Below are 26,380 nucleotides of genomic sequence, written 5' to 3'. Positions count from 1 at the left end.
ACTTAGACCTATTCTGAGATTTTACACTGGAATTTGGGAGATGTTGTCCTGCAGCCTTGGAGCTGCAGCAGAGCAGTGGGTGCTGTTCTGTGCAGTGACAAGACGGGAACGATTCCATTACCATGGAAGCTGTGCAGCTGGAAAGAAAGTCCTGATGCCTGTTCAGCCTAAGGTTTTGGGGGTTTCCTGTGCAAAAACCAACATAACTTTATTCCACAACCAATTAACTGTTCTGAGTCTGGGAAGAAGGAACCTTTGTATTTCTTTGCCAGGTCTCAGAAAGCTGCAGCTGTGAGGGGTGGGGTGTTGTAACTGTAAACATCAAACACAAAGTGGTGCTGGCTGGGCCTGCCTGTGAGGAGTTACAGCCTGTTATAATCTGTTACTCTGTGCTATGGGGAGGACTGTGTTGCATCTGTCCTTGGCAATAGGTAATAAACTATCTTTCCCCTCCAATTGTTTAATTGAGGAGAAATTGTTTCAATATCGGGTTTGGAATTGGCACTGTCCAGACTGAACCGCTGCCCTTTTGCATTTTTCAGTTATGTCAGTTGGTCTAAATTGCACACATTTAAAACAAAAATGTTTGTCCTGCCCAGTGGCTACATCAGTACTGCAGCCACTTTACAGAAGTCATTAAAAGGTATTCGTTCACATTTCTTTTCCAAATTTTATATTGTTACACGTGTTTTGGAACATCTGAGTTGTGCTCCCAAACCATCCCAGATTAAAATAATAGGCAGTGTGGTTTTAATAGTGTCTGGGCCCTTGCACCTCACAGCTCTTAGTAGTGAAACAGCTACTGTCATTGAAATCTTGAGAGTCATTTTGAAAATGCAAATCCAGCTCTCCCTCTGTTAAATGTTTATTTCATTTCAGATGATCTTCAAGAAGCTAAGAAGCTTCTAGGAAAAATGAAATATTTTGCAAACTTAGAGGATAAACTAAAGACCAAGAAGATCCCTTCCTGATGCTGCCTCCTTTGGGATTAATAGTTAATGTTATTTTCAATTAAACAGTTATCAAAATCAGACAAATGGTGTTTGTTTCCTGTGTTTCCATTAGAAGCTTTAATTCTGAGAGGAGGAAAATAAATGTAAAATGCAGTGCTTGCTGCAGCACTTCAGTAAGAGATGGCATTTGAAAATGCTTACAACCAGGAGAAGTTGTACTGGGTAAGGTGGGCCACTGTCCTGGCAGCTACAAGTATGGAAACAAGGGTCAGAAAGGCACACAAACATCGTATATAAGTGAGATTTTTTTTACTTACTGAAATATGGAGAATGTATTTTAAATTGAGAAAGAGTCCTGGACAAAATGCTAGAGATAAGCAGAAAGCTCATTCAGTATGTCCTGCAGGCTTTCTGTAGTCCCCTTGTGTGTGTTCTCTCACACCATCTTGAAAATTCTTATGAGGTAAAAAGTATTTAGTTCCTGTCATCTTGTGCTTTCCACTACTGAATGCTTTTGGTATGTTGATCTCAGTCTGACGAGAACTGACCTTTAAAACTAGAAGAGGTTTTACCCTGTTGCATAGTTTAAAATGTTAAGATGCTAGGTTAGGGGAAAAGAATAAACCCAAATTCAAACCCCAGAATCTGTTTGATTAGGATACAAGTCTTTATTACAAATACCAGTAATTCAGAGAGGTGCTATACCATTGTTGTACAGTTACAGTAGTAGGACTGGGTAAAGAAAGAGTGAAAAATGGCAACTAAATACCCCTATTTCTACATAAACTGGAATATTTCAAATACCGGTTTTCAGCAGGTCAGTTCTTGTTTGGGTTTTAACAAGAACTCAGTGTTTTACTCAGTGAACCATTTGGATGCACCCGATGACCTGAACAGAAGATGGGGCTTTGAAATGCAAGAAGAGCCACTGAATTATCCACAGAAATCACCAGGGGCGTTCACTGAACATCCTCTCTGGCATTTCTGCGTCCCTACAGCATCAGGTTACAGTTAAATGTCAAGTCTTCTATGGATAATATATAATATGTTGCTAATAGTATTTCAGCAATACATGTTTTAACAGCATTTCAGCAATATTAACTTGCCTTTAGTTACACTTCCCCTAAATACACGGGAGAATTTAATAAGGCATTTGATCATGTATTACACTCCTAATTTAGTTCATAATTCTCACTGAAGTTCTGTTACAGCCATAAAATTATGAAGGACTTTTTAAAAATTCATCTTGAAGTTGTGATCTTTCATAAAGCTCTGTCTCCTTTTTTCTGGTATTTCTTCCAAAATTAAGCTTGTGAAATTCCTTTTTGATTTCCAGAAAAGACTTGTTTTTTGTCTCAGGAATTACAAGGAAGATGAAAGCAGCAACAAAGGAGCACTCCAGTAAGAACACCAGAAAACAATACTGCTTCAGTCCATTCTGAAAATGAATTGATTGCAACATATTTCAAGTGTAACAGCAGGTTTGAGAAACAAGCAGCTTTTTATTTCCATTCACGCCTAACAGTGCTGCTCAGATATTTTTAATAAAGTCATGCAATCTATCCTTTACATGTAACTTTTTAAAATTTTATTTTTTTTTAGATAAAAGACTATCAAGTGCTGTGCAATAGACTGGGTAGTCTTTTATTTGAAAAAAATAAGATAAGCCATTTGGACACTAAACAATTCACAGTCTAGGGAAAAACTCAACATTTGCTTTTTAGCTGTCACATATTTTAAGATTATATGATTTACCTTTTTCTGGAATATTAACATTTTTCAGTGCTATACATTAAAAAAACCCAACTGTCTTACTGAGAAACAGAGCTCAGCCACAAAGAAAGAACAGGCAGACCCAAATACCCTGCTGCATGATGTTCCTGCAGGTTTTGTTCTCAAGAGCAAGTGCTAAAAGATACAAAACTGGACATGAAACCCTCTGTTGCCTTTCCTAATAATCTGATCGCAAAACCCTGTCAGTTCAGTGAGCTCTCAGAGGTGGCCACCAGAGGTACTACCTTGATTTTACTCTGCCATAAAAGCACAAGGCACTGTTAAGAAATGTCTTATCTGAATCTCAATATCTGATTTTTTCTTTTTTTGATACTTTTTTCATTTTTTTAATCTGAACATGAGAATTACCCCCCATGCATTCCTTTTAATTTTCATTTATCATGTTTTATTGTTTCTGTGAGATCTAAAAAATATTTTAAGACTGAATGAATCTAGTCAAACTCATTTGAGGGGCAGTGTGCATCCTGTTCAAGTGTCACTGAATAATATATACAAGTGCATATAATACAATATAAGCACTGAGACGGAACCTGGGAGCAGATGAAGTGGGCGGTGCAACCATCAGGAAATTGTGCTGTGCATACTTACCACTATAAAGGGAAAGAGCATTCCAATTGTGAAGAAACTAATCCAGCTAAGAGTCCCTCCAATCATGTAAGCAGCAGGACGTGAGGACTGTACAAATAACTCAGCTATCAGGGTGTTGGTTATGCCACCTGGGAATGGGTCAGAAAGAGAACAGAGTATTGTGCTAAATGTCCACCTGTGGTATGTCTAATGCCAGAAAAAAATGAGTTGCTTTTGAACATGCCACTAGCTGATCTATTATGATTCCTAACAGTGCACTTCTGAGGCTACTGCCCTGGCAGGAAGGAGCCAATAAAACAGCTGCATTTCAGCAACACTGGTCAGGGAGCAGGGCCCCATCTGAGGGGTCACAGCTTGTTTCTTGCTCTGTGAATAACTCCTGTGTTCTCAAGGCCAGAACTAAGCCCTCTCTCACACATAGCTGCCCCAGAAGGGTGCATGGTAAGCCTCAGTTTTGGGCTACAGGATGGGCTCACTTGGGTTCCTTGGGCAGAGCACCAGCAGCTGCACTGTGAAGACGTCCTGCCTGGTGAGCACAGCAGCACTGCCAACACCCCCTTTCCCTCCCAAACCTTCCACCACTTGGACACACGTCCCTGTGCAGTACCTGGTCCCAGCCCAAAGCTCAAGATGAAGGCAAATATACACATCATGCTCACGTAAGGCACCCAGGAGTATAGGTCCTGGAACAGAAAAGAATGAGGTGGTTTAGTTCAGATTCTGATAAGCCAGTTTTAAAGTTCAGCTTAACAGTTACATTTCCTTTTGTATGTTACTGAAAGTAAGACAGCAGTCACTCGTGACTGTTTACAGCTAATTCATTTAACAGTACTGCTTTGGAGAATTTAAATAGTGTTCATTCAATAATTTTTACTAAATTGTATCACAGAATCACATAATCATAATTATGGTTTGGGTTGGAAGGGACCTTAAAGATCATCTAGTTCCCACCCCCCTGCCACGGGCAGGGACACCTCCCACTAGAACAGGTTGCTCCAAGCCCTGTCCAACCTGGCCTTGGACACTTCCAGGGATGGGGCAGCCACAGCTTCTCTGGGCAACCTGTGCCAGGGCCTCACCCCCTCACAGGGCAGAATTTCTTCCTAATACCCAATCTAACCTACTCTCTTACAGTTTAAACCCATTCCCCCTTATCCTGTCATTTTTCACTCACTACAATCACATCATGTAATAGGAATGAGTCCTTTGCACCTGATAAGTCAGAGACAAGGTTAGAACAGTGCACCAGAGGGTCATGAGGAGATAACCCCCAATGATGAGGTATCTTCTTCCCACGTAGTCTATCAGTAAACCCTGTGGATAAGACATAATCTTCTGTTAATATATTGATCTCATTTTTACCAATGTTCTTCAAGAAGCATCATTACTCTCTGTGCTGGGAGGTAGAACAAACTGCTCCTTACACAGGAGAGGGCTGTGAGGCATTCACAAGCTCCAGTGCCGAGTGTCACATACGGGATTTTCTCAGCTGAGATCCCAGCTGCTTCAAAAATGTAAGTTGCATAGAAATAAATCTACAACAGAAAAAAAAAACAACCAATGAGACTTACCTGGTAGTTAAAACATTGACTGGAAACAAAGTCTAGTTCATACTAAGCACACAGTTCAATGTATTTTATATTGCGAGTTACTAATCCCACATAAGCACCAAAAGGAATGTGTTAAATTCATGTCTATGTAAGTATATTGCTATCAGAGAAACAAGTAAAATTATTCAACTTATAATGCTTCATATTCCTAAACCAGACACAAAGACATAAGCTGATCCACATTTATTTACTTTTTCAGAAGAATGTGAACACAACTATCGAGTCATTCTTTAAAGAAATTTGCATACCAGAAACACAGAAATGAGAAAAAAAAATTTTAAAAAAAAGAGAAACACTGAAATAATGCACGGATATTCTTTCCCACTTATCCCATTTCTCTGAGCTTCTCTAAGCGGATCCTTTGTGTTAACAAATGGCTGAAAAACAGATGGGAATCAAATCATTCTTTAAGCTGTTAATTCATATGAAATCTTACAGCATTTATCCCGCTGAGCTGTTGGCCCATGGTCATCACAATCACGGTGATGAGCTGCCATCTCACACCACGGTCGGTGAATAACTGCCAGGGCTTCTTGGGTTTCTCCCCATCTAAGGCAGAAGATTCCCGCTGGATGTCTTCCATCTCCCTTCGATACTCTGAAGAGCCATGAAATCGCTTCAAAGCTAAAAATAGAAAAAAACCAACTTCCTTTATGTTTACCTATTAACCACAACTCCTGGAAAATCATCTCTTCCCACAATGACCAGGCTTTTGCTAGGACAGGAAAACTTTGGTTTGTGACTTGTTTTTTCCTTGCTGGTTTTTGAACATTTTTTGCTGTGGTGGATTTGGAGGATTCTGTGGCGTTCCTTTATTTTTTTTTTAAGAGGAATATCTGACCTTGAAATATTCACCAAGCAAAATATTTTATATCTCATCCCCAGACCTCCAAACAGTCTTTCCATTAAAGGACAGTCTTACCAGTTTGAAGTGTTTTGCTTATATTCTAGGCAGAAATAAAATAAATCTCTTGTGATGTTTAGTTTCTTCTTGCAGTATAAAGAAAATTGTGTAATTTCAGGATAAAAAAAATCACAACTAATCTGAATTTCTATCTTTCAAATTCTAGTAGTGTGTGGGCTTCATTTGCTCCTTTCTGCAGAACTCAAAGCTATGAAAGTACAGTTGTTTCTTGAGTAGGGTTTGAATAAAAGGAGAGCAATCATAGATCTCTCAAAGGTAAAGGGAAAAGTTTAAGCTGTCATAGTTCTCCCACATGATATAAAAACGGAAAATAAAGGTATTTAAGAGGTAACTTCAGAAAACGGAGGATTTAGGAGTTTTCTGCTCAAATAACCAATGAATCACCCTTTTTCAGTAAAAAGCTCTCCAATTTTTCAGCTACTTATGCCATCTCCTTTTTAGATTCTTTCCAACTATTTTCCTACAGGAAAAGTACAACACTACCACTGAAGGGAAGAAAATATCTGATGTAATTAATACTTAATCTGTGACGTGACCTGAGAAATGAGCAATCCAGTGAGAGGTTCAATAATTCACAGATGTTACTTTGTCCAAGAGAAAAAGTATGAAACCTTTAGAAATTTCATTAAAGAGTAACAAAACATGAAGTTACATTTCAAACAGGATAATAAAGTTTTGCTCACAATCCATTACAGGCTCCGGAGTTCCATAATCCCTTTTTCCACATAAGCTCACTGGAGGAAAAACATGGGCCAAAAAGCACTAGGTGATATAACTGTGCTGTGTAGATGAAGATAAAAGGAGAATCTGGAACTCAATATACTCATTGTACCCTTCTGAAGACACAGAAAGTATAGATGCTCTATATTACCTTTGGCACAGCTCAGCTCATCATCTCTGTCAATAAGAAGGTATCTGGGACTTTCAGGAAACCACGGCAGGAATAAAAGTTGGGCAAATGCTGGAAAACAGCTGCTGGATAGCAACAGAGGCCAATGCTTTTCTTCACCCAATAATTCCCTGTGTGAAAAAGAAGGTGTGGATAAAGAAGGTAAAGAAATATAATAATCAGCTACTGGTTACTATTAATGCAGTCTCTGCTCTTGGAACTTAAGATCCAGCCGGATGAAGGCCCAGCAACCTCCTCTGATTTCACCAAGGACAAAACCAGAGGTAGTGCTACGGCACAGAAATGATAAGTGCTTTGCTCCCAAGTCCTGTCTTGTGAACATTCACTGCCTCCAGCAAGAAATTGGCAGAAAACATGAACTCACACCTGTTTTATTGATGCTGTTCTGGCTGACTCATCTAAACTGAGACTACTTCCCTAAGGAGACACTGCTGATGGCTGGTAGTTGTAGGAATAAGGTGACCAAAGCAGGGTTTTCTTCCTCCAGGGAGACCCTCTCTGTGAATTCTAATGCTACAATGGCACAAGGAATGTTCTGCAAGGAGCTGCAGGAAACTGGAATTCTTTACGTGGGAGTAACACAAGACAGGGGAAAAAAAAGTATTTCTAACCTCAAACCAATTATTTGTCCTGTCAGAATCCCCCCAGTCAGAAAGATGGAAGTCCCCATGGCCAAGCCACCTCTTAGATGTTTTGGGGCAATCTCCCCAATATACAAAGGCTGCACACAGAACCCAATACCTGCAAGTAAATGGAAGAACATTTTCCTATCAATAGAAATTGCTTTGCAAAGAGTTACTAAACCAAAACATGAAGGAAATCAGACTTAGGTAATTTCCTATTAATTTATCTGCCTTCAGATTCCAAATTAGACTACAGAACATTTTTGTCATAAGCACATATCATAAAACCTAAAGAATCAGCAGTAACAATAATTTATCATTCACCATAGTTTATTGAGAGTAGGAATAGGGAATCATTCACCTGAATTTATGCCAATCAAAAACCTTCCAGCAATCAGTAACTCAAACAATCCTGTAGGATAACTGAGCCCCATTAAAATGGAAGCTAGTATTGCTATAATATTATTCATCAAAAGAGCTCCTTTCCTAAAGAGGAGGAAAAAACAAAAAACAACAACAAGAATGAAACAAACAAAAACCACACCACCACAACCAAACCATTTGAAACAAACAAACAAAAACAAAACAATAAAAAAAAACAAACTAAAAAAAATCAACCAGACATTAAGGAAATCTGCAAAAATATGTTTCTTAAAAAGTTTTCCTTTCTGGTAATATGGGAAAAAATGGGCTTTATACTGAAGAAACGTGCTATTTCCTGGAAACTCAAACATCTGATAAAATGCTTGTGTTTTTTAAAGTGTCTAAACATAATAATAATGCATAAATATGACAGAATTACTGACAAGATAGGAGCAGGGTTTGTTCATTTACACACATGAAGTGCAACAGATGAGGCAGCATGTCCTTACTGGCAGAAAGGCTGCAAATGGGGGGGGACACCCACGTTTGCAAACATGTTCTCCTACTCAGATTTCAGTAAATGTTATGGGAAGACTAAACTGGAAGGTTATATAATTCAGGCCTCATCCTTTAAAGTCACATTGTAATAAACTGTAAAACTCTGCTAGAAAACTGTTTTGAAGTGAAAAACATGTATAGGTACTCAAGGTGCTCTTTTCTCCCGCTCTTTTTCCGTTTATTTTTTTTCTATTCCAGTAAGAAGGTGGGAAAAGCAAACATGCTGCTATATGCCTGCTGCTGCACTGACCTGCCCAGGCGAATTGCCATGCTGCCTCCCATCAGGGCTCCACACAGGCCTCCAAGGGAAAAGATAGAAGCAATGACAGACCATAGGAAAGTCAGCAAATCTGGATTTAGTTCCTTGTGATAACGACTAGTCCAGGTTTCGTTTAAGAACTTGTGTATATGCTGCAGTAGAAAAGAACGATGAATGTGTAGCATTATGTGCAGCCCTACAGCACCCCACAAACAGCTTGCACCCCAATCCTGAAAACCAATTCTAGGAGCTAACAGAAGGTATCATCTTATTTGTATTGTATTAAAAACACCAATGTTTAGCAGAATCTTCCTTGACTGCAACACTGTTTCCTACTCCTCACACACATCAAAGGCCACTGAGCAGCTCTGCTTTGTGCCCTGGCTCAGGTTGGCTGTGCTGCACCACAGGAGAAACACCACCCTGCATGAGGGAAGGGACGGTGGATGATTGGTCCTACTGATTTTAGGAACATCTCAGAGCACAGAGGCCTTACAACCTAAAATATTGTACAGTCAGGAGACTCATTCTGACACTTGATCTAAATCTTCCTGCCTTTGTGTAATCCAACAAGTCATAATAAAATCCCTTTTGCAACTCTAATAATACTCCACTTTTCTTAACAGTATTCATGTGTCAGAACTTTTAAACTGTTATTCTAAATGCTTGGTCTCCCAAAATCTGTGTTTAGAAACTCCTGAACTGACGTGTATCTGTAATAAGAGACTCCTGTTCTTTGCCAGCAAACGAAGACTTTACAGAAGGACAAAGTTCCTGGACTGTCCCTCTGTTTCAAGCATATTACATATTCTTTCACAAACAGCTTCTTTTAAGCTTTGTAAAAAGCATACAGTGTTATAGCAAATTCAGTCTTCACAGTTTCACAAGCAAATCAATCAGCTGATGGTAGAAGATTATATCCATCGCTTTCACAAGACCATTTGCTCAAATCCTCTTGAGTCATCCACAAAATAGGCAAAATCCTTGAGGCCCTGGCAAAGAATCACATGTAACAAGTAGATGAAAATACCTACATGTTACTCAGCCACTACAGATGCAACTTTTTGACTCCCTAAGATCTTTTTCAGTAAACTGCCTTACGATGGACAACTATCCTTTTTCCCTTCTATCCAGTGACAGGAGGTGTGGGAATGGTTCCAAGCTGTGTCAGGGGAGGCTTAAACTTGATATTAGGAGAAACAGCGATGACATCCTACAGAAACACTGGAACAGTCTTCCTAGAGAAGTGGTCAATGCCCCAAGAGCATTTGGACAATGCCCTTAGTAACACACTTTAACTTTTGGTCAGCCCTGAAGTGGTCAGGCAGTTGGACTAGGTTGTCATTGTAGGTCCCTTCCAACTGAAAATGTTCTGTTCTATTTTATTCTTAATGTTCTGGGCTATTTTAGTCAAAGGCATAACTGAAAAAGATATTTATTCAGTTAATCCTTCTAAAACATACTTAGCAGAGGTATTTATGCGGCCTATTTGGCACCTTTATCTGACACAGAATACCTCTGACAGGAGGTACTCACAAAGAAATTCACATGAAACCCTTTGGGAAATCAACAAGTGTCCTTCACATGAGAGGAAGCCTGTGTTGGTTCCCACTGCGATGGCAGCAGAAGCACATTTGGCCTCTTGGCTGAGCTAGAGAGGAAACAGCCCTGTGAACAAGAGATGAGCTTTTACCTGTGTGGGTGCATTGATAATGGAGACATTATACCCATACTGAAAGGTCCCTCCAATTCCAACAGCACAAACAGCCAGGAACAATGTCCAGCTGGGGAGCTAGAGAACAAAAGAAAGTGTAATGGGTGTGAAAAAAGAGAGGTCCTTGAACACACAGGCATGTAATATCTAGGAGAAAATCGTGGTGAAATACATCATGTTTTTACTTTGGAACAGTGAAAATATTTGTTTAGAAAACTGCATGAACTCCCAAATACCTGCAGCAGGAGAAGCATTTCACACTGACTTCAGCCTTGATCATTAACAGCCTTTAGAGCTGCCACAATCACCAGTCCCCAGATTAAATGTAGGCAACATAACCACTGCAGGTTTTATTGGGAACTGAGGAAATGCTTTTTGCATGAGCCACACATCTCATGGTGTCTGTTTTTAATGAAAGAATGCAAGGACTGTTTATGTTTGGTGTTAGAGGCACAATGATTCAGTATAAGAATTAACCAAATCCCCATTTCTTTGACATACGTTTCAACCAAGATGTGAGAAATAACAATATTTTATTTCCCACTGCAAGTCCCTAAAATGATTACTCAATGTCTGCAAATTGGCAGTTGCTAAGCCTTAGTATCTTAAATTACAACATATTGTTCACTGATAATAGTATTCAATCTGAAGTATATTGGCATGTATTTTTTAATTTTTCAATACTGATTACCTAGATATATTCGTAAATCAGTATTTATAAATTAAAATTAATAGAGTCACAGATTCATCAGTTTTAAGGTAAATACAAATTGCTGTTATGATACATTTAAATCTCAAAAGTCTAATTGGTCATAAAACATTATACTTTGGATGAGTCCTCTGGGTCAGAGATCTCCAGAGGTTTGTACAGCGTTTGGTTATCTCATGTGGTGCTTTCTGACTCTACTTTTTACTGAATATGATCATACTAAAAATAACATCCAGTTCAGATGTCTAGTAACCCTTTCATTTAAAATTAGGTCCTAATTTCATCTCATAGTATCTTATTGTCTAACTTCAGCTGGACACGACGTCGTCTCCTATACTAAAGGCACTTCAGTGATCAAATTTCCCCTTCCTTCATTTTTATAAATTTGAACTCCCTGAATTTTTCGTTGTAAGGTATGTAGACTAACTCTTCATCATTCTCATTCTTGGTCCAGTTCCCAGAAATGCTGTTATTCCAGATACTATAGTGTATTCTGAAAGAGCTGTGTCTTTCCTAAAGATAATTCACCAAAACTTCCTTGCTTCAGGACTAAAACTCAGAAGTTGAAACTGATCTTAATAAAGTAAAATTTTCTTACAGTTTCCAACAGTAAAAAGTGTTTCTCAAAATTACAAGCAAAGCAATGAATCAAGAGTAATAAATAAGGGCTGCAGTGAGTATGGTAGAAAAAATAAAACTAGAGGGGGTAAATACTGGCACTGCATGCTCAGACCTTTCCGTTAACCAAGTACTGTAAATGTATTTTGTGTGTCTCATGGGTACAACCTGGAATCTAGAAAAGGCAGAAAATAAACAAACAACCCAAAATCATTAATATACATCACATAAGTTTTGTTATGACAGATCTTTTGTTCTTCCTGCCCAAAATCAGCCAGCTCGTTACACTGACATGTTGTCTCACATTAGAGTTTGGACCCTGATTTCTTGGAGAGAGCACAGACAACAGCCTCATCTGTTCTGTAAGCTACTGAACTCCTGACCATTTACAGGCACTTTCACCTCATCTCAGAAACACAACACAAACAAAATTCAATTTACATTCAACGTAAAACACGAGAATCGGAAAACGTGCTTTTATAGCTTCCATTGTATAACACAGCTAGGTGTCCAAGGAAAGCACAGAACTCTATCAGCCTAATCCCTAATGCTTTCCTATTTAAAAGCTAACATGAAACATCAGCGCATTTCACATTTGTGCATCACTGCTAAAACTACAGACTCCCTGCAGGATCCACATTCTGAGGCCAGGACAGTTCTGCTTACCTTGCTGGGCGAGCTAGACCCTCTGAGCAGCAGCTGGTGCTCCATTCTGAGCATGGGCTGAATTGGATTTCCTTTGCAAAATTTAGTAAGACTACATTACAGGAATAAAAGGTGCCAGAGAAATCAGGTTACTATTATATTAGGACATAGCTAGGTTTTGTTTGTTTGGGGTTTTTTGGGGGTTTTTGGTTGGCTTTTTGTTGTGTTGTTATTATTTTTGTTTTGTTGTATAGTTTTGGGGGTTTTTTTTGCTATCGGGACACTCCTCCATGGTTCAGAACTTTTCTGTGACAGAAACGTCCAACTTTGCCAAAGCCTCACAGCAGCCAGGGAGAGCTTTCCCACCTCTAACGCCGCTGCACACGCACTGTCCCCCTCCAACTCCGCGCAGAACCCGCAGCCTCCCGCCACCAGAGACAAGAACGAGCGGTTACCGTGTGCCTCGGGGCCATCCTTCGCTCTCGCCGCCTCCCCGACAGCGCCTGAGCTCCTCAGCTGACCAGGATTTGGCTGCGGGGCCGCGCCCGCCCCGCCGCGGGGATTAGGGCGGGCCGCGGACAAGAGCGGGGCTGTCTCGGAGCTACTTGGGGAGGGGGGGGTCGGGTCCCCATCGTCGTGGCAGGGGACCCACGGCCACGACAGGGCCCCCACGGCCACAGCGGGGACCCCGCGGCCCGTATGGCCACGGCCGGGACTGCGCTCCCCAGACTGCAGCTCCCACAGCGCCCGCAGCCTCCGCAGCGCTCGGGACTACAACTCCCACAGCGCCCGGGACTACGACTCCCACAGCGCCCGGGACTACGACTCCCACAGCGCCCGGGACTACGACTCCCACAGTGCTCGCGGATCCTTCTCCGATCGCGGCGAAAGGCCTGGAAAGGACGCGGGCTCTGGTGGCGGCTCCAGCTGCGGGCCCGGCCCGGGCCGGGTGAGCGCTGCGGGCGGGGGCGGTTCGGCGCGGGAGCGCCTCGGGCCGGTCCGGAGGGTCCCGCGGCGCGGCCCGTGGCGTTGACATGCGTTTTCTGCCCCGCAGCAGGAAATGGCAGCGCTCGGCAGATCCTTCCAGGGCATCCCGGCCGGCCCGGCCGTGGAGCTCCCCCCGGCTCCGGCCGCTGCCCCGGACCGCCACGGGCCGCAGCCCGGAGCCGGCGGCCACGGCCGCCTCCAGCCACCCGGGATGGTCATGGCAGGGATCGGAAACGACGGCGTCGATGGATCCTCCGGCCTCTGTCTGCAGAGCGGCTTCGACCTGGCCTCTCTGGCCGCGCTCGGGAGCCACAACGAGGGGCTGACGGCGGCCCCGGTGGGATCCTTCACCAGGAGCCGCAGCCAGTGAGTGCCAAACCCTTTCCCTCGGGGCCGAGGCCGGAGGGCCGGCAGTGTCAAACAGCGGTGCTTTGCGAGGCGGGGTGGAATTTGTTTCCTTCTATCAGTATTTCAGTGGTAGGCGATTAGAATTGTATTGCGCTTGTCTTAAGGCCCTGAAGCTGGCTAGTGCAGGATGAAGGAGCCTTCTAAAAGGCAAGAAAGGTGATCGACTGTACCAGCATCTTCATATGCTTTTAAACTCATGTGGTTTTTTATTTATTTATTTTTAAACTTGTTCTTTCTCATATGTGAGCACAAAACCCTTAAATTATTCTATAAAATGTTGTGTTGTAGTCACATTTGAGTATGTCCATGTGATACATTGTACTAACAGATTCAAGTTGGATCATGTGTTGCTTCTTGAAGCAGTTGAATTTTAGCAAAAATTGATCTTGCTCCTCATGGAAAAAAAAGTAACGTAAAGAAGGAGAAATTAGCATGGAATTCTGCTCTGAGAACTGAGCAATTACGGCTGCTTTTGACTTCCTTTGGAACAAAGTGGTCATTTATTGTCCAAAGTTTCCATTCCCTTTATGGCTGGTAATGTACTGCAACTGTTGCTCTTAGTTGCAAGTGAAATTTTAAAAGGGAGGAAAATATTGTTTGACAATGTCAGTGTCACTGGAAGATATGATTAGAAGCTAAATAACTATTTGTTTTTCTTTTGCAGTGTCTCTGTGCGCTATGGAAAGAAGCATAAGCTAGAAGAAGAGGCAGAAGGGTAAATTAATTTGTCTTTTATAGCCTGAAAAATCTTAATTTGCTTTTTGTTTTCTAAAACATCTGAGCACATCTCATCTACAATGCAAACAGGAAGGGAACTTCTATCATAGTTTCCATTTGGAACTCTTCTCCTGAACTGCGCATGAACCTGAATCCATTTACGTTACCTAATCAGTTGTGTAGCACTGATTTTCTTGCATGGGTGCTCATGTTTCACTGAGAGCAACACGGTTTATTTTCTTTGTTGAGGTTGTGCTGCTATAGTGTGTCAAAGCTGTTGAAATGCACATGACTTTCTGTAGGATTTCTTCTTTGACAGTTGTAAACTTACTTTGTTTCCTAGTTGTCCTGTGCGGAAGAAGAGGCTGACAGGAGCCAAAAATTGCCCTTTGAATCCCAACACTGAAGAATGGATTCTCTGTGCAGGTCAGCAGGCAGCTGGGGAGGTAGCAAGTCAGTGTGGTGGCAGCGGTCCTGAAACTGCCATGTTAGAAATTCCCTGTGAAGAAATGGATCAGACAATGGGGGAACAGCAATGCGAGGTTGCTCGCAGGAAACTTCAGGAAATTGAGGACAGGTAAATGCAGGGATTGAGTAGACTGGCTTTGCTGAGCTTTCCCTTTTCTGGTGGGAATTCAGGGGTAAATCTAGCACTTAGCACTGTGATAACACTGCTGTGACTCTGAGGTGAACCTTCTGTTCAACTGATTTCTTTTTAAGCTACATATGACCCTATGAGTCTTGGGGCTGATACTGTGATTTGAAATCAAGGGTGCTAGAGCAGAATATGCTGACTAAATAACCCCTGATCACAGTCATTATGCAGCATCAGTATATTATAATGGGGTGTAATGCTCTTCTGTGAGTATCCAGAGCTCAAATTTTATCCAGTTGTCTGGTCAGACTTGAGCTCAGCTTTTTTTCAACCAACTGCAGCTTATTCTGTGATTAATACTTAAGGTAGATCTGAATTTGCCAGTGTAGAGAGTAGCATGAACCAGAGAGGTCTCTCTGCACATATGCAGTTAGGCTGAGGTTCACCTTGCTGATGGTGTGGTGTGGGGTGATGGGGTGGCTATAGAGAGACTACTGCGGTCATTTAATAAATGTACTGTGTGTTCTGGCCCTCAAAAGATTTCTGGGAATGGCATATGTGTGTATCAGTTGATTGCAGCTGAACTAGTATTCTGGAATATCCAAAATGACCACTGCTAATGATTAGAAAAGCCAAAAGTTATAGAAATTTTAAAAGAAGATTTTTCTTTTTTAGATTATTACTCCATAGATGATGTGTGAGGGGAAACAAGGTACTGTTAGAACAGTTTTTTTCATGGGTAAATCAGAGTAGTGATGTATGTCTTTATTATCTGCCCATGTCTGCTTTGGACATCTCAGAGGGTTGTTCCCCATCCTTCCCAGCTACTCTGCTAAATTTGCTATAAAAGGTTTACCAGAACCAAAGAAGATGCCTCCATTTTTTTCTGAACGCTTCAACGTTTTGTACTGATTTAATCTCAGAAACTGGCACAATGCTGTGAAAAGTAAAGCACTGTATTCAGTACCTCTGCAATAATTCTTAAAGTTCAGACATGGGGAATTGAGCAGGTGAAGCTACTGCATAGCTGAGACTCACTCATGTAATGTGACCGAATCGTACAGTTTCCCCTGAAGGGAATTTATTTATTTTCTCTCAGTGTATGTTTGCACTGACACTGCTGAGGTAACACAGGGATAACAAAGCCAGCTCAGGTACCAGAAGTGGCATAACTGCTCGAGTGGCTTCTGTGGTAACAGTTATTCTCAGGGTATTTTGGCCCAAGAGAGACTCACGTTAACACAGCCCCGCTGCTTCTGGTACCCAGCCTAGGTCAGAGATCTGCCCAGGGCAGTGCACGTAGATGTGACTGTAGTCTGCAGTGGATGTGCCTGATAACAGTATGCTCAATAGTGTTTATCTCCCTCTTCCCCCTCCGTTCCTAGGATAATTGATGAAGATGAGGAAGTTCATGCTGATGGAAATGTTAGCAATCTGCCCACTCTTATCCTGTCAGATACCCTTAAAAAAGGGATGAAGAGGGATTTTGGTGAAGTCCTGACAAAGAAAATAATAGAGTCTATGTAAGTTCTGGAGGAAATAATGGTTCTATGTAGCTAACACATGCAAATGAAAAGAGAGACCCCGTCTCATATTTGTGGAGATGTCCTTAATTTACTGCATGATGCAGCCAACATTGTATAACAGACCATTCATCTGTCAAAAGTAGGAAAAACTGTCCTAATGTAAAAGAGAAATAAGTATAACTGTAGTGGTCACCAAGTGTCTGTTTTGTACTCCTCATTTCTACAGAGAGAAATTTGTTGATTAAACCATTATAAGCCTTAGTTTTATGTATATGAATTTTCAAAATGAGAAAATCCTGAAGTGTGACCAACAGTCGTCATCAAGTTTTGTGCTAAAGAAAAGAGAGAAAATACAGGGTTAGAAGTAATGAAACTAGTTAAGGAAGAGGAAACTTAATGGGGGAGGGGGAAAAGGCATATGGCTTCTGGAATATAGTTCCAGGCTAGCTCAAAGGATGAAGATACTCTCTGGTCTTCTGCATTTAATAGCTGTGCTTGGAGAACTTTAATTTAACTGAAACTCCATCCCCATCTAGGAGCCGTCCTTCTATGGAGCTGGTGCTTTGGAAACCTCTTCCTGAAACTCTGACAGATAAACTGAAGTCTGTTTCTGTTAAGAACTTCAAGCAGCAGAGTACAGAAGGGTGTCAAGCTAAGCAGCCAACACCAAGAGCTCCTTTTGACCCACAGACTGAAACGTTCCCTGAATCACAACAGACTGCCATGTCTCCAGATCCATATGCTAGTTTGGGAATATCTGGGTGTGCAGAAGAAGAAATGGAGTTGTAGATGCCAGATTTTAGATTGGAAGTGGTGAGCTTCTGATGCTTTTTGTTGGTGTTTTTTTATTCTTTCTGGTTTGATGTGTGAATCTGAAGTTATATTATTTGTTTTTTGTTTTCTTATTAACAATCATAAGGACATGGTTTGGCCAGGAAACACCCCAAGATTTCTGTACTCCAGTCTGTTAAATATTGTTATTTTTACTGAAAAGGTAATCCAGAGGCCTTTGGAACAAGGAAGTAGCTTTCCATCTTGCTTAATGGTGAAATATTCTCTTAATTGCCCTTGGTAAAGTATAAAATCTAAATATTGAATGTAACTGTGGCTTAAGCCGTGTCTTTCACTTACTGAGCCATTAAGATTTTGGTGCACATACTATGCTTGGCCAGTTGGTTTAATTTGAATTACAAAAGGGTATGTAAAGGAAGAAATACTTTTGAATCTAGTCACAGATAAAAAAGCAATCCCTATGGTAATACAGCTTTTCACACTATTTCATCTGTGGCTGGTTTGGACTTGATGTAAACTCAAATGTAGAAATTATAAGTCCTGTGGGGTGGTAGGGATGGAATGTTACAGCAAAAGTCTTTGTAGAAAGTAAAGCCAGCTTCTAACTTGCAGGATACCTGCTAACTTCAGTCATCTTTGGTTCATTGGCTTCTAAATTGTGTTTCTGGGGTTTTATGTCCCCCTCCCCAAATGATGCAAAGTCAGGATAAAAGTGGTTCTGAGCCAAGAGATTCACATTTTACATTGTGCTGAGATTCTTTGTATGCATCAAGTCGGAAAGTCCATTGAAGACACTGTTAACTTATAATTAAATAAATGGCATCCTTTAATTTGGATAAACGTGGTAAGTAAATCAGATGACAAGGAGTTGCTTTCTGGCATAAAGAGGGTCAAATGCTTATTATTGTCTGTAGCCAAGTCCCAGCCTTTGAGACCTGCTGGCATTAGTGGTGAGGTGAAGAAGATGCTTGTCTTTTTCCCAAGAGAATCTAGACTTAAAATTTAAGCCAGAACATGTGCCATTTAACACAGTGTCACATTGTTTATACAGACGTATGCCAAAAGAATTTTGTACCCTGCTTAGGATGCCAAGGAAAGGAATCCACAATGAGCCATTGTACCTTTTCCCAATGCACAGCAGTTCCATTTTGCTTGAAACCCTTAAACAAGGTAGAGAATCTTACCTTCTGTTCCCAAGTCCTTCAGCTTTCTCAGAGATACCTGAATTGGGGCTTCACATAAGAAATTCCTTTCCAAGTAATAGGTTCAGTTCAAAGTCCTACAGCCAGTCTAGTTTTGACATCTTGCTAACATAAAGGCACAAGTATACAGTAATGCAGCTGCTCACATAAGAAAAGCTACTCTTCCATTGCACAGCTGGTTGATAATCTTTGTGATGATATTCTTTACTGTTAACACATAGCTGATAGTTTAAAATCAAGCTTCTCTTTTTGCATAAATCCTTTGTTTCCTTTTGGTTGTTCAAAAGATAACCCTATTTGTAAAGTCCTGTTTCTTTCAGCTTCTGTTGAAGGTTGGTTGAAATTTTCTGTCTCTCAATAAAACCTTTCAGAGCTTCACTAAAAACATTTCAACATTTGAATAGTATTACTCTGGAAACCAGTACCATTCTGAGGGTTTATTACGTAGGCTGCACACGTTCTCCAATCTTGCTATGTCTAATTTCATTTCAGGGTCTGCTATAAATCTCTTGCATGAACTGTGTACAATTCCCCATGTATTATTAAGCTGTGCTTAAAATCTACAGCCTTTGATGTGCTCCACTGCTTGAGTATAAAGTAAAGCAATGCAGTTTGGAGAAGGCTGTAGTCACTGCAGGTAGAAAATGTGATGCCTCCAACTAATTAACTGGTTTTCAGCTTCCAGGATTATAGTGAAAGTTCAAGGTTGGAAGTATTTTAGCTGAAAGCTCTGCATCCTAAATAAACTGAGAAGAAAGGATAAAAATTTCAAAAATTTGATGCAACCATCTCAGCAACACTGAAATTGCAACAGAGGAGTAAAAAAACTTTAAGAAGCCTAAATACATCAAATCTAGATGCAGTTGTTTTCCTTTTAAAAGTGACAAATTGCATATCATTTGCAGAATAAGAAAGTTTTGTAGATGCCTTTTAAGCATACTTTTTTCTTGTTAGGTTTGTACCAAAGGTTGACTTTCAGAGATGTCTTTCCTTCTAATTGTTTGATGCCAATAGGGCTTCACTGACCCATCATTCTGCCATCTGAAACAAGAATATAGTGGTGGACTATTGACAAAGACCACGAGATGGGGAAAAAACTCTCCAAGAATTTTGCTTTGGTAGAAAACATTTACTTTCATTTTTTAATAATTCACTTCTGCCCTTGTGATAGGAGACAGTGGGGTTGAATTGCTTAAATTGATGGGGGAGGAGAAGGTGAGCTACAGTGGGAACTGAGTGTCAGGAGGACCGAGCAAGATCCTTGCCATAGCGATCACTTGGAGAGGGTATGGGAGATCAAGCTCTGGGCGTTTTCAGACTTCTCTATTTGTGAGTTTTGTTGTTGTTGGCTTCCTTAAAAGACTTTTATTAATGCTGTTCACAAGCGGGATGGCAAATGTGATGCAGTATTAGAAAAAAACTTATTTTGAAATATGGAAGATCCGATTCTGGTCTGTCTTCTCTTGGGACCAAATCACCCTTTGTATGTCAGTTTTCAATAAATTTTCTAAAATATTTTTTAGATGACTGTGTTTCATTCCCAATAAAAGTGAAAACCTTGGGAGCTTCTGACAAAGCAAAAGGGGGGTATCAAGGGACAGAATTTATTTTGGCATAGGCTTGGAACTGGGCTTGTAATTATTCCAGGGCCTATGTCTTGTATCAGTCAGCTAGAGCAGATGTGTGGCTTCTGTCATGGATCATTTATTTAATCAAATGCAAATGTGAACCACTGGGTCTGGATCCTTGCTTGTGAGGCAAGTAGGACTCCAGAAGTCCAAGCAATCAGAAAGCAGTCACCCAAAGGAAGCGTGCTGCAAGGTGAGAGGCTCCTGCTCCCTGCATGTGTTACCCTTCCCTTGCTACCCCAGCTTTGCCTGGGTTCAGTTTAATTTGGCATCTCTCAGCTACAGGAAGATCTCAGATTAAAGATCCTTGGCTGAGAGTTTAGATTCTCACACTTTCATCTGTGGAAGTTCCATGTACTACATAAATACATATATTAAAAAAAAAAAACTCATCCTGCCTCAGTAGCACTTAAGTGGACTTGATTCTAGTAAAAAATAAATACTAGTGCTTATAGAAATTCTGAATGCTTTTAGGCTTCTAGATGCCCAACAAGAACTAGTTGTGTGTTTTCAGTGGAAGAGATCTCAATAAATATTAAGTTTGTCTTGAACCCAGTGCTCCCAGTAAGTCAGGATAAAGCATGCCAGGATAGAGCTGCAAAGTTGAAAAAGGGGAAGCAAAACAGCGTAAATACTATGTCCCTGAGCATTTCTGCAGGGTTTGGATGTTAAACAGCCCTTCCAAGCGCGATGGAAATGTGACGGTCACACAGTTTTCCTTGAATTCCTTGAGCCGTTGAAAATCGGTTCCTCGTGGAGCCAGGAGGGGCTGAGGCGGGCGGGGCTGGGGCCGCGCACCCGCTGGTCCCGCCCCAGGGCGGGCCTCGGGATCCGGCACCGGGAACAGGCCCCGCTGGGAATTGCGTGTTAAGCCTCTGGCGTCCCCCTCACGCTCCGGGACAGGCCCAGGCATCCCTGGCATCCCCTTCACGGCCAGGACACCGATGGGCCCAGGTCTAGCCCTCCGGAGACCCACGGGCACCGACACGAGCTGCCTGGGGAGAAGACCCACAGTCACTCAAGCAGTTTTGAAGGAAGGCAGCGGGGTAACAGAATGACAGGTCTGCCGGCCTTTCAGAGCAGCCTGTTGGAGGAGAAAAGCGAGGGACACCAATCGCAGAATCATAGAATCAACCTCTGAGATCATCGAGTCCAACCCTTGATCCAACACTGCTGTAGTTACTAGACCATGGCAGTAAGTGCCACATCCAATCTTAAAACCCTCCAGGGACAGTGAATCCACCACCTCCCTGGGCAGCTCATTCCAGTGTCTGATTACTCCCCACCCCGAGGTGTTTTGAGCCACAGGACACACATGCTTTCCCTGCCTGCAGAAGTAGAACGTGCTGCAGAGTGTCATAAATTACGACCACAACGGATCAAAGTACCAATTAAAATTTATTAATTACCCAGATATAGCAAGCAGAATATGAGCAAATGCAGCGCTGGGCGACAGGGGAGTCACCGCTCCACCAACTGCCACGCTAACAGGCTAAGACAGTCTCTTTTTATATTCTTTCAGTTCCACTTTCCGTGATGTGGCACCATCTTCCGAGGTGTGATACATGATCCTAGGTATGATAAGTACTTGAATACAAAACACACTTGTATTAAAGACCTTGAGGGATAAGCATGGAGTTACTCCTATGTCTGAGCATACGCATTTAGCTCCTCCTGATGGTATTACCCATTTGTCACTTTTATTTTTATGCTGTCCTATGGCCCAATTAGAGATAGTTTCATTACATAATGGTTGGTATCTAAAAGGAACAGTTCCGATACATCTACCCTTGCCTGTCACCATTTGTATTGTTATCCCCTGGGTATGATTTCTTTGTTCTTCCCATTTGCATTCTAGAGGATTTGATCCATTTGACCATCGGACTTTATTAGGTTTTCCTATTGCTTCAAAGTAAGGCGGTTTGACATTATAACATCAAATCCCACAGGGGATCTTTATGTTTTGATAGTTTAGGTATAGGGGGTTCAGTAACATTAATATTTTCCAAAGCAGGGGTCATGTTGTCCGGGGAAAGGGACAGAATAGTTTCTTTTTGTGGTACGGGAGGATTCAAAACTGGATTCGGTCCTACTGGGAGGGGATCTTAGGGAGCTCTCTCTTTGGTAATTCTAAAGAAGCTTCCCCTATCTGCTCCTGGCTCCCAATACCTAATGCCCCATATTTTCCCTACTAGCCATTCATCATTTTGCGGGTTCTTGATTTTTATTTCAATTCTTTCGCATACCGGTTTGTGACATGATCCTTGTACTCCTCCTGCATAATTATGTCTTGGTTTTTTACAACCAGGAGGCCCCCAGGTCACTTCTATGTCTTTGTCTCCAGGTGTAGTCCAATCAGAGGCGATAGTCTCACAACCCCAGTATCCGCAATAAAAATGTCCTGGATAATTACAATAACTTTTCCCTGGATTTGAAGCTGGGCATATGTAAAATGCTTTACATGTCGCCTGTCTTTTACTTATATTAAGACAATTTCCATAGCATCCCCCAGCTTCGAAGGGTATTAAAGAATACAAATGCACTGTAAAATTCCAAGAATTCCCTGATGCAGTCAGGTTCTGTATTACTCTTGAGGTTTGCATATTAACAAGTTTCCAAGTCATGGGTTCATGGGGGTTTCCTGCATGTATCGGTGCTGCCAATAGTACAATGGAGACTGCAATTATGTAACCAGTGCCTAGAGAAAAACTTTGATCTTTGTTGATTCTTTCATTAATTTGGATATTACCAGCCCTCTTACCTTCACCAGTCCTGGGGGAGTTCGGCCATTGCAGTTTGCACGTCCCATGGTTTAGGCTCTTCCTCTTTTCGAGATTTCCTCCTCTGCCTCGCCTGTCGGCTCGATTGCTTCGAGTCACAGGGTGTTCCATCTTCTCGGCAGCAGGGGTCCCAAGTAGGAATATGCCCTTTGTTTTTAGTGAGACGTACTGTATATGCGGGCCACGAGGTGGCTTTTACCATGTACCCATCACATGGCAAGGCACTGACATCCCGTCGGCACTGGACTTTTATTATATCTACTACAAAGGGGGCTGGTTCGTTTGGGTGAAAACAGAAATATTGAGGGTTAAGTCCGAATACAAAATAATCCCACCACCTGGGGGATGATCCCCACGGAACTCCTCTTTCTTCTAATTGTTTTAATGCCCAAATAGTAAAGTTTCGTTCTGATCGGTAGCACTGATCACAGATTCCCTTAGGAGGATATCCGTATCTACAATGCTTCCACCATTTCTCTTGGCACTTTTTACATTTAAAACAGATAAACAGATAACATTTACAACCTGGTATATTACACTTTACTCTTATATCTCAGTTATAAATGTATTCTGGGTCCACTTGCCTCCTATATGTTACATATTTTAACAGATTCCTTTTCCCCACTTCGCAATCTTCCATAAATAATATACAAACAAAGATAAAACAAATGCCAAAACAAATACCAGTAAACAATTCCAAAAGGTAGGGCAGCAAAGAAATTGCTCAATGTCTTTGTCTTAACTTATCTTCTCAAGACCAGTTTGGTGTCTCCAGGAGTGCTGATTACTTTCCAGCGTGAGGGATTCACCGGTCCTTTAATGCGACTGGCATGTGTCCATCCACGTTCTGCAGTTCGAATTGCTGTTTCTGTAGTAAGCAAGACAAGATAAGGTCCTTCCAATTTAGGTTTTAATGTCTCTTCTTTCCAGGTTTTTACCATTACCCAGTCTCCAGGCTCGATGTTATGGATTTTTAGATCCAAAGGTGGTCGTTGTACAATAAGCCCTTTTTTCCATAACATGTTCCGATGTTTAGAAAGTTGAGGAATATATTCATTAATAGTATTATCGCGTATTAATACATGATTTTGGGGTTCTTCGATTCAGTAGGGCATTCCATACATCATTTCAAAGGCTGATATGCCCAAGTCTGCCCGAGGCCTTGTCCGAATGATTAGTAAGGCCATAGGTAGACATTTCACCCAAGACATTTTTATTTCAACTATTAATTTTGTAAGGATTGTTTTTAGTTCCCCATTCATTCTTTCTACTTTTCCCGAGCTTTGGGGATGCCAGGGAGTGTGGTATTCCCATTTTATACCCAAAGTCTCTGTCAGTTCTTTAATGACTTTTGACACGAAATGTGGTCCCCTGTCAGAGTCTATAACCTCAGTTATACCATATCGGGGTATTATTTGTTCTAATAACACTTTTGTAACTTGGGTTGCTGTAGCTCTTGAGGTAGGGAATGCTTCTACATAGTGCGTTAAGTGGTCAACTATTACCAACAAATACCTATATCTTACTGGTATTTGGGGATCTACAATCTTAACTTCAATCGGGGAAATATCTAATTTGCTGATAGTGTCGGGAGAATACCAAACGTTTGGGTCTATTTGTTTTTCATCTTTAATGGTCAAGGGGTAAGCCGAGATCTTTAATTCTTGATTCTGAACTTTTATTTCCAATTGTAATTCTACGATTAGGTCTCGTCCCAACAGATTATATTCAGCTTCAGGGACAAGCAGGAGTTCACCTATGCCGAATTTATTTTCAGTTTCAAATATCACATTTTTAATCTTACTTACTTTAAATGGTTCTCCTTTGGCTCCAATTACTTGCACTTTTTCAGATGATGCTTTATAGCCATCAGGGATTTGTCTAATTGTTGACTTTTCAGCCCCTGTATCTACTAAAAAGGTGAACTCCTGTTTATGGGGACCTACTTTTAATTTTATCAAGGGCTCAGGATGACTACGGTCCCCTAAAATATAGAGCCCCTGAGTGTCCTATTCCGCCTTTAAGACTTCTTCATCTCGAATCCGCTGTCTACAATTCCTCTTCACATGCCCTTTTTTTCCACAATAGAAACAACTTCCTTGTTCCCGCCTTGTCACCTCTTCCTTTCTGCTCGTCCCCGAAAACTTATGGTCTTTGAGCATCCCTCTGCGGTCCTCTCTTACTGCTACCACCATCATCTTTACTTGCCGCTTATTACTCTCTTCTTCCCTTCTTACATACACTTTTTGGGCTTCCCTTAACAACTCATCCAACCCTCTATCTTGCCAGTTTTCTAATTTTTCAATTTTCTTTCTAATGTCTTCCCATGATTTTGCCACAAACTGTGTCTTAAGCAATACTTGTCCTAATGGGTTATCAGGATTGACACCTGAATACAGCTGGAGAGCTTTTCTCAATCTTTCCAGCCATTCAGTAGGACTCTCATCCTTCTTTTGCATCTCATTAAATGCTTTGTTAATATTTTGACCACGCGGCACAGCTTCTCTAATACCCTGAACCACTATTGTTCTTAAATCTTGCATATGGGTTCTGTGGGCCGGGTCTTGATTATTCCAATCAGGTCTCTGAAGTGGCCACTTTGTGTCTGCCTGTGGTCCCAGGGCGTTCCCAGATTCTCATCCCAGCCTGCCTAATCATGTTTCGTTCTTCGGTAGTAAATAATTGGCTTAAGATTGACTGCATCTCATCCCAAGTGTAAAGATTGGGTCCTAGAAGCTGATCCAATCTTTCAGCTACTCCGAGAGGGTCTTCAATTAAGTTCCCCATCTCGTTTCTTTTAAACTCCCTCAAATCTGCAGAGTTCAGGGGCACTGATATATACCCTATGGTAGGTTGGGCTCCCCCCAAGGGTACTTCTCTCAAGGGATACATTTGGGTGGCCCCTGTTTGACTCCTGGTCCTCCGTCTAGGGGGAGAATCTGGTTCCACATCTGGTGGAGGGGTAGGCGCTCTAGGGGCTGCTGGGGCAGGCGCAGGTGGTGGAACATATGGAGGGGGGGTCAAAAGGGTTTCATCCAATTCTTCCTTTTTCTTTATCCGCTTATCTTTAATCTAAAGTGGAAATGCAGCCTGCAGTTTCTCCAGCCATACTTCGCATACTGGCTTTCCTCTAGGTTAAGGGGTTTTTTATTATTAACCCAGAGATTTAACTGTCGCCTTACCCAGTCTTCTTCTGACCCATAAACCGGCCAGAAGACATTTTGTGAAATTTTCTTTCCTCCCCATATCTTAGTACAATATATTATCATCTTCTGCTTATCTTTCCCTACTGTCCCTGGGAAGTGTTTCCAATTGTCTAAGATATAAGCTAGTGGGGTATTTTTAGGTACAGAGGGTACCCATCCCATGGGAGCCGAAGGCTTGTTGCCCTTCGCACCCATCTTCTGGAATATCTGCAACCACACACACACTCGCTCCCCTTATTCCTGGCCCAGTCCCTTGCGGGAGTTGGGAAC

At 41.6% G+C, this 26,380-nt stretch overlaps 2 protein-coding genes across 8 annotated transcripts; one reads left to right on the top strand and one right to left on the bottom strand.

Annotated features, from left to right (window-relative positions):
* Positions 1-1,583: 1,583 nt before the first annotated feature.
* LOC135424039 (solute carrier family 2, facilitated glucose transporter member 11-like) lies at positions 1,584-12,862 on the bottom strand. Of its 5 annotated transcripts, none has more exons than XM_064674826.1 (13): positions 12,725-12,862; positions 12,291-12,381; positions 10,277-10,375; positions 8,575-8,735; positions 7,765-7,889; positions 7,392-7,521; positions 6,742-6,890; positions 5,382-5,569; positions 4,760-4,870; positions 4,548-4,649; positions 3,943-4,018; positions 3,336-3,463; positions 1,584-2,391 (listed from the first exon to the last, which is right to left on the bottom strand). In XM_064674826.1, the coding sequence occupies exons 2-13, from the start codon at positions 12,342-12,344 to the stop codon at positions 2,173-2,175; spliced, it is 1,542 nt and encodes a 513-aa protein (XP_064530896.1). In that variant the 5' UTR covers positions 12,345-12,381; positions 12,725-12,862; the 3' UTR covers positions 1,584-2,172. The 5 variants fall into 5 exon arrangements, with proteins under 5 accessions (XP_064530896.1, XP_064530901.1, XP_064530898.1 ...); XM_064674831.1 differs by having other exon boundaries at positions 12,291-12,361; positions 12,725-12,804; XM_064674828.1 differs by lacking the exon at positions 12,291-12,381.
* A 52-nt stretch (positions 12,863-12,914) lies between these two features.
* Positions 12,915-20,011, top strand: CCDC117 (coiled-coil domain containing 117). Of its 3 annotated transcripts, none has more exons than XM_064674833.1 (6): positions 13,023-13,218; positions 13,327-13,622; positions 14,329-14,379; positions 14,725-14,958; positions 16,362-16,499; positions 17,039-20,011. In XM_064674833.1, the coding sequence occupies exons 2-6, from the start codon at positions 13,330-13,332 to the stop codon at positions 17,289-17,291; spliced, it is 969 nt and encodes a 322-aa protein (XP_064530903.1). In that variant the 5' UTR covers positions 13,023-13,218; positions 13,327-13,329; the 3' UTR covers positions 17,292-20,011. The 3 variants fall into 3 exon arrangements, with proteins under 3 accessions (XP_064530904.1, XP_064530903.1, XP_064530905.1); XM_064674835.1 differs by having other exon boundaries at positions 13,324-13,622; XM_064674834.1 differs by lacking the exon at positions 16,362-16,499 and having other exon boundaries at positions 12,915-13,218; positions 13,324-13,622.
* The last annotated feature ends 6,369 nt before the right edge of the window (positions 20,012-26,380 follow it).

The sequence above is a fragment of the Pseudopipra pipra genome, chromosome 18 (assembly GCF_036250125.1).
Source record: "Pseudopipra pipra isolate bDixPip1 chromosome 18, bDixPip1.hap1, whole genome shotgun sequence".
Lineage (NCBI taxonomy): Eukaryota > Metazoa > Chordata > Aves > Passeriformes > Pipridae > Pseudopipra > Pseudopipra pipra.
The sequence above is the reverse complement of the archived record's forward strand: the minus strand, read 5'-3'. Positions and strand labels throughout refer to the sequence as shown.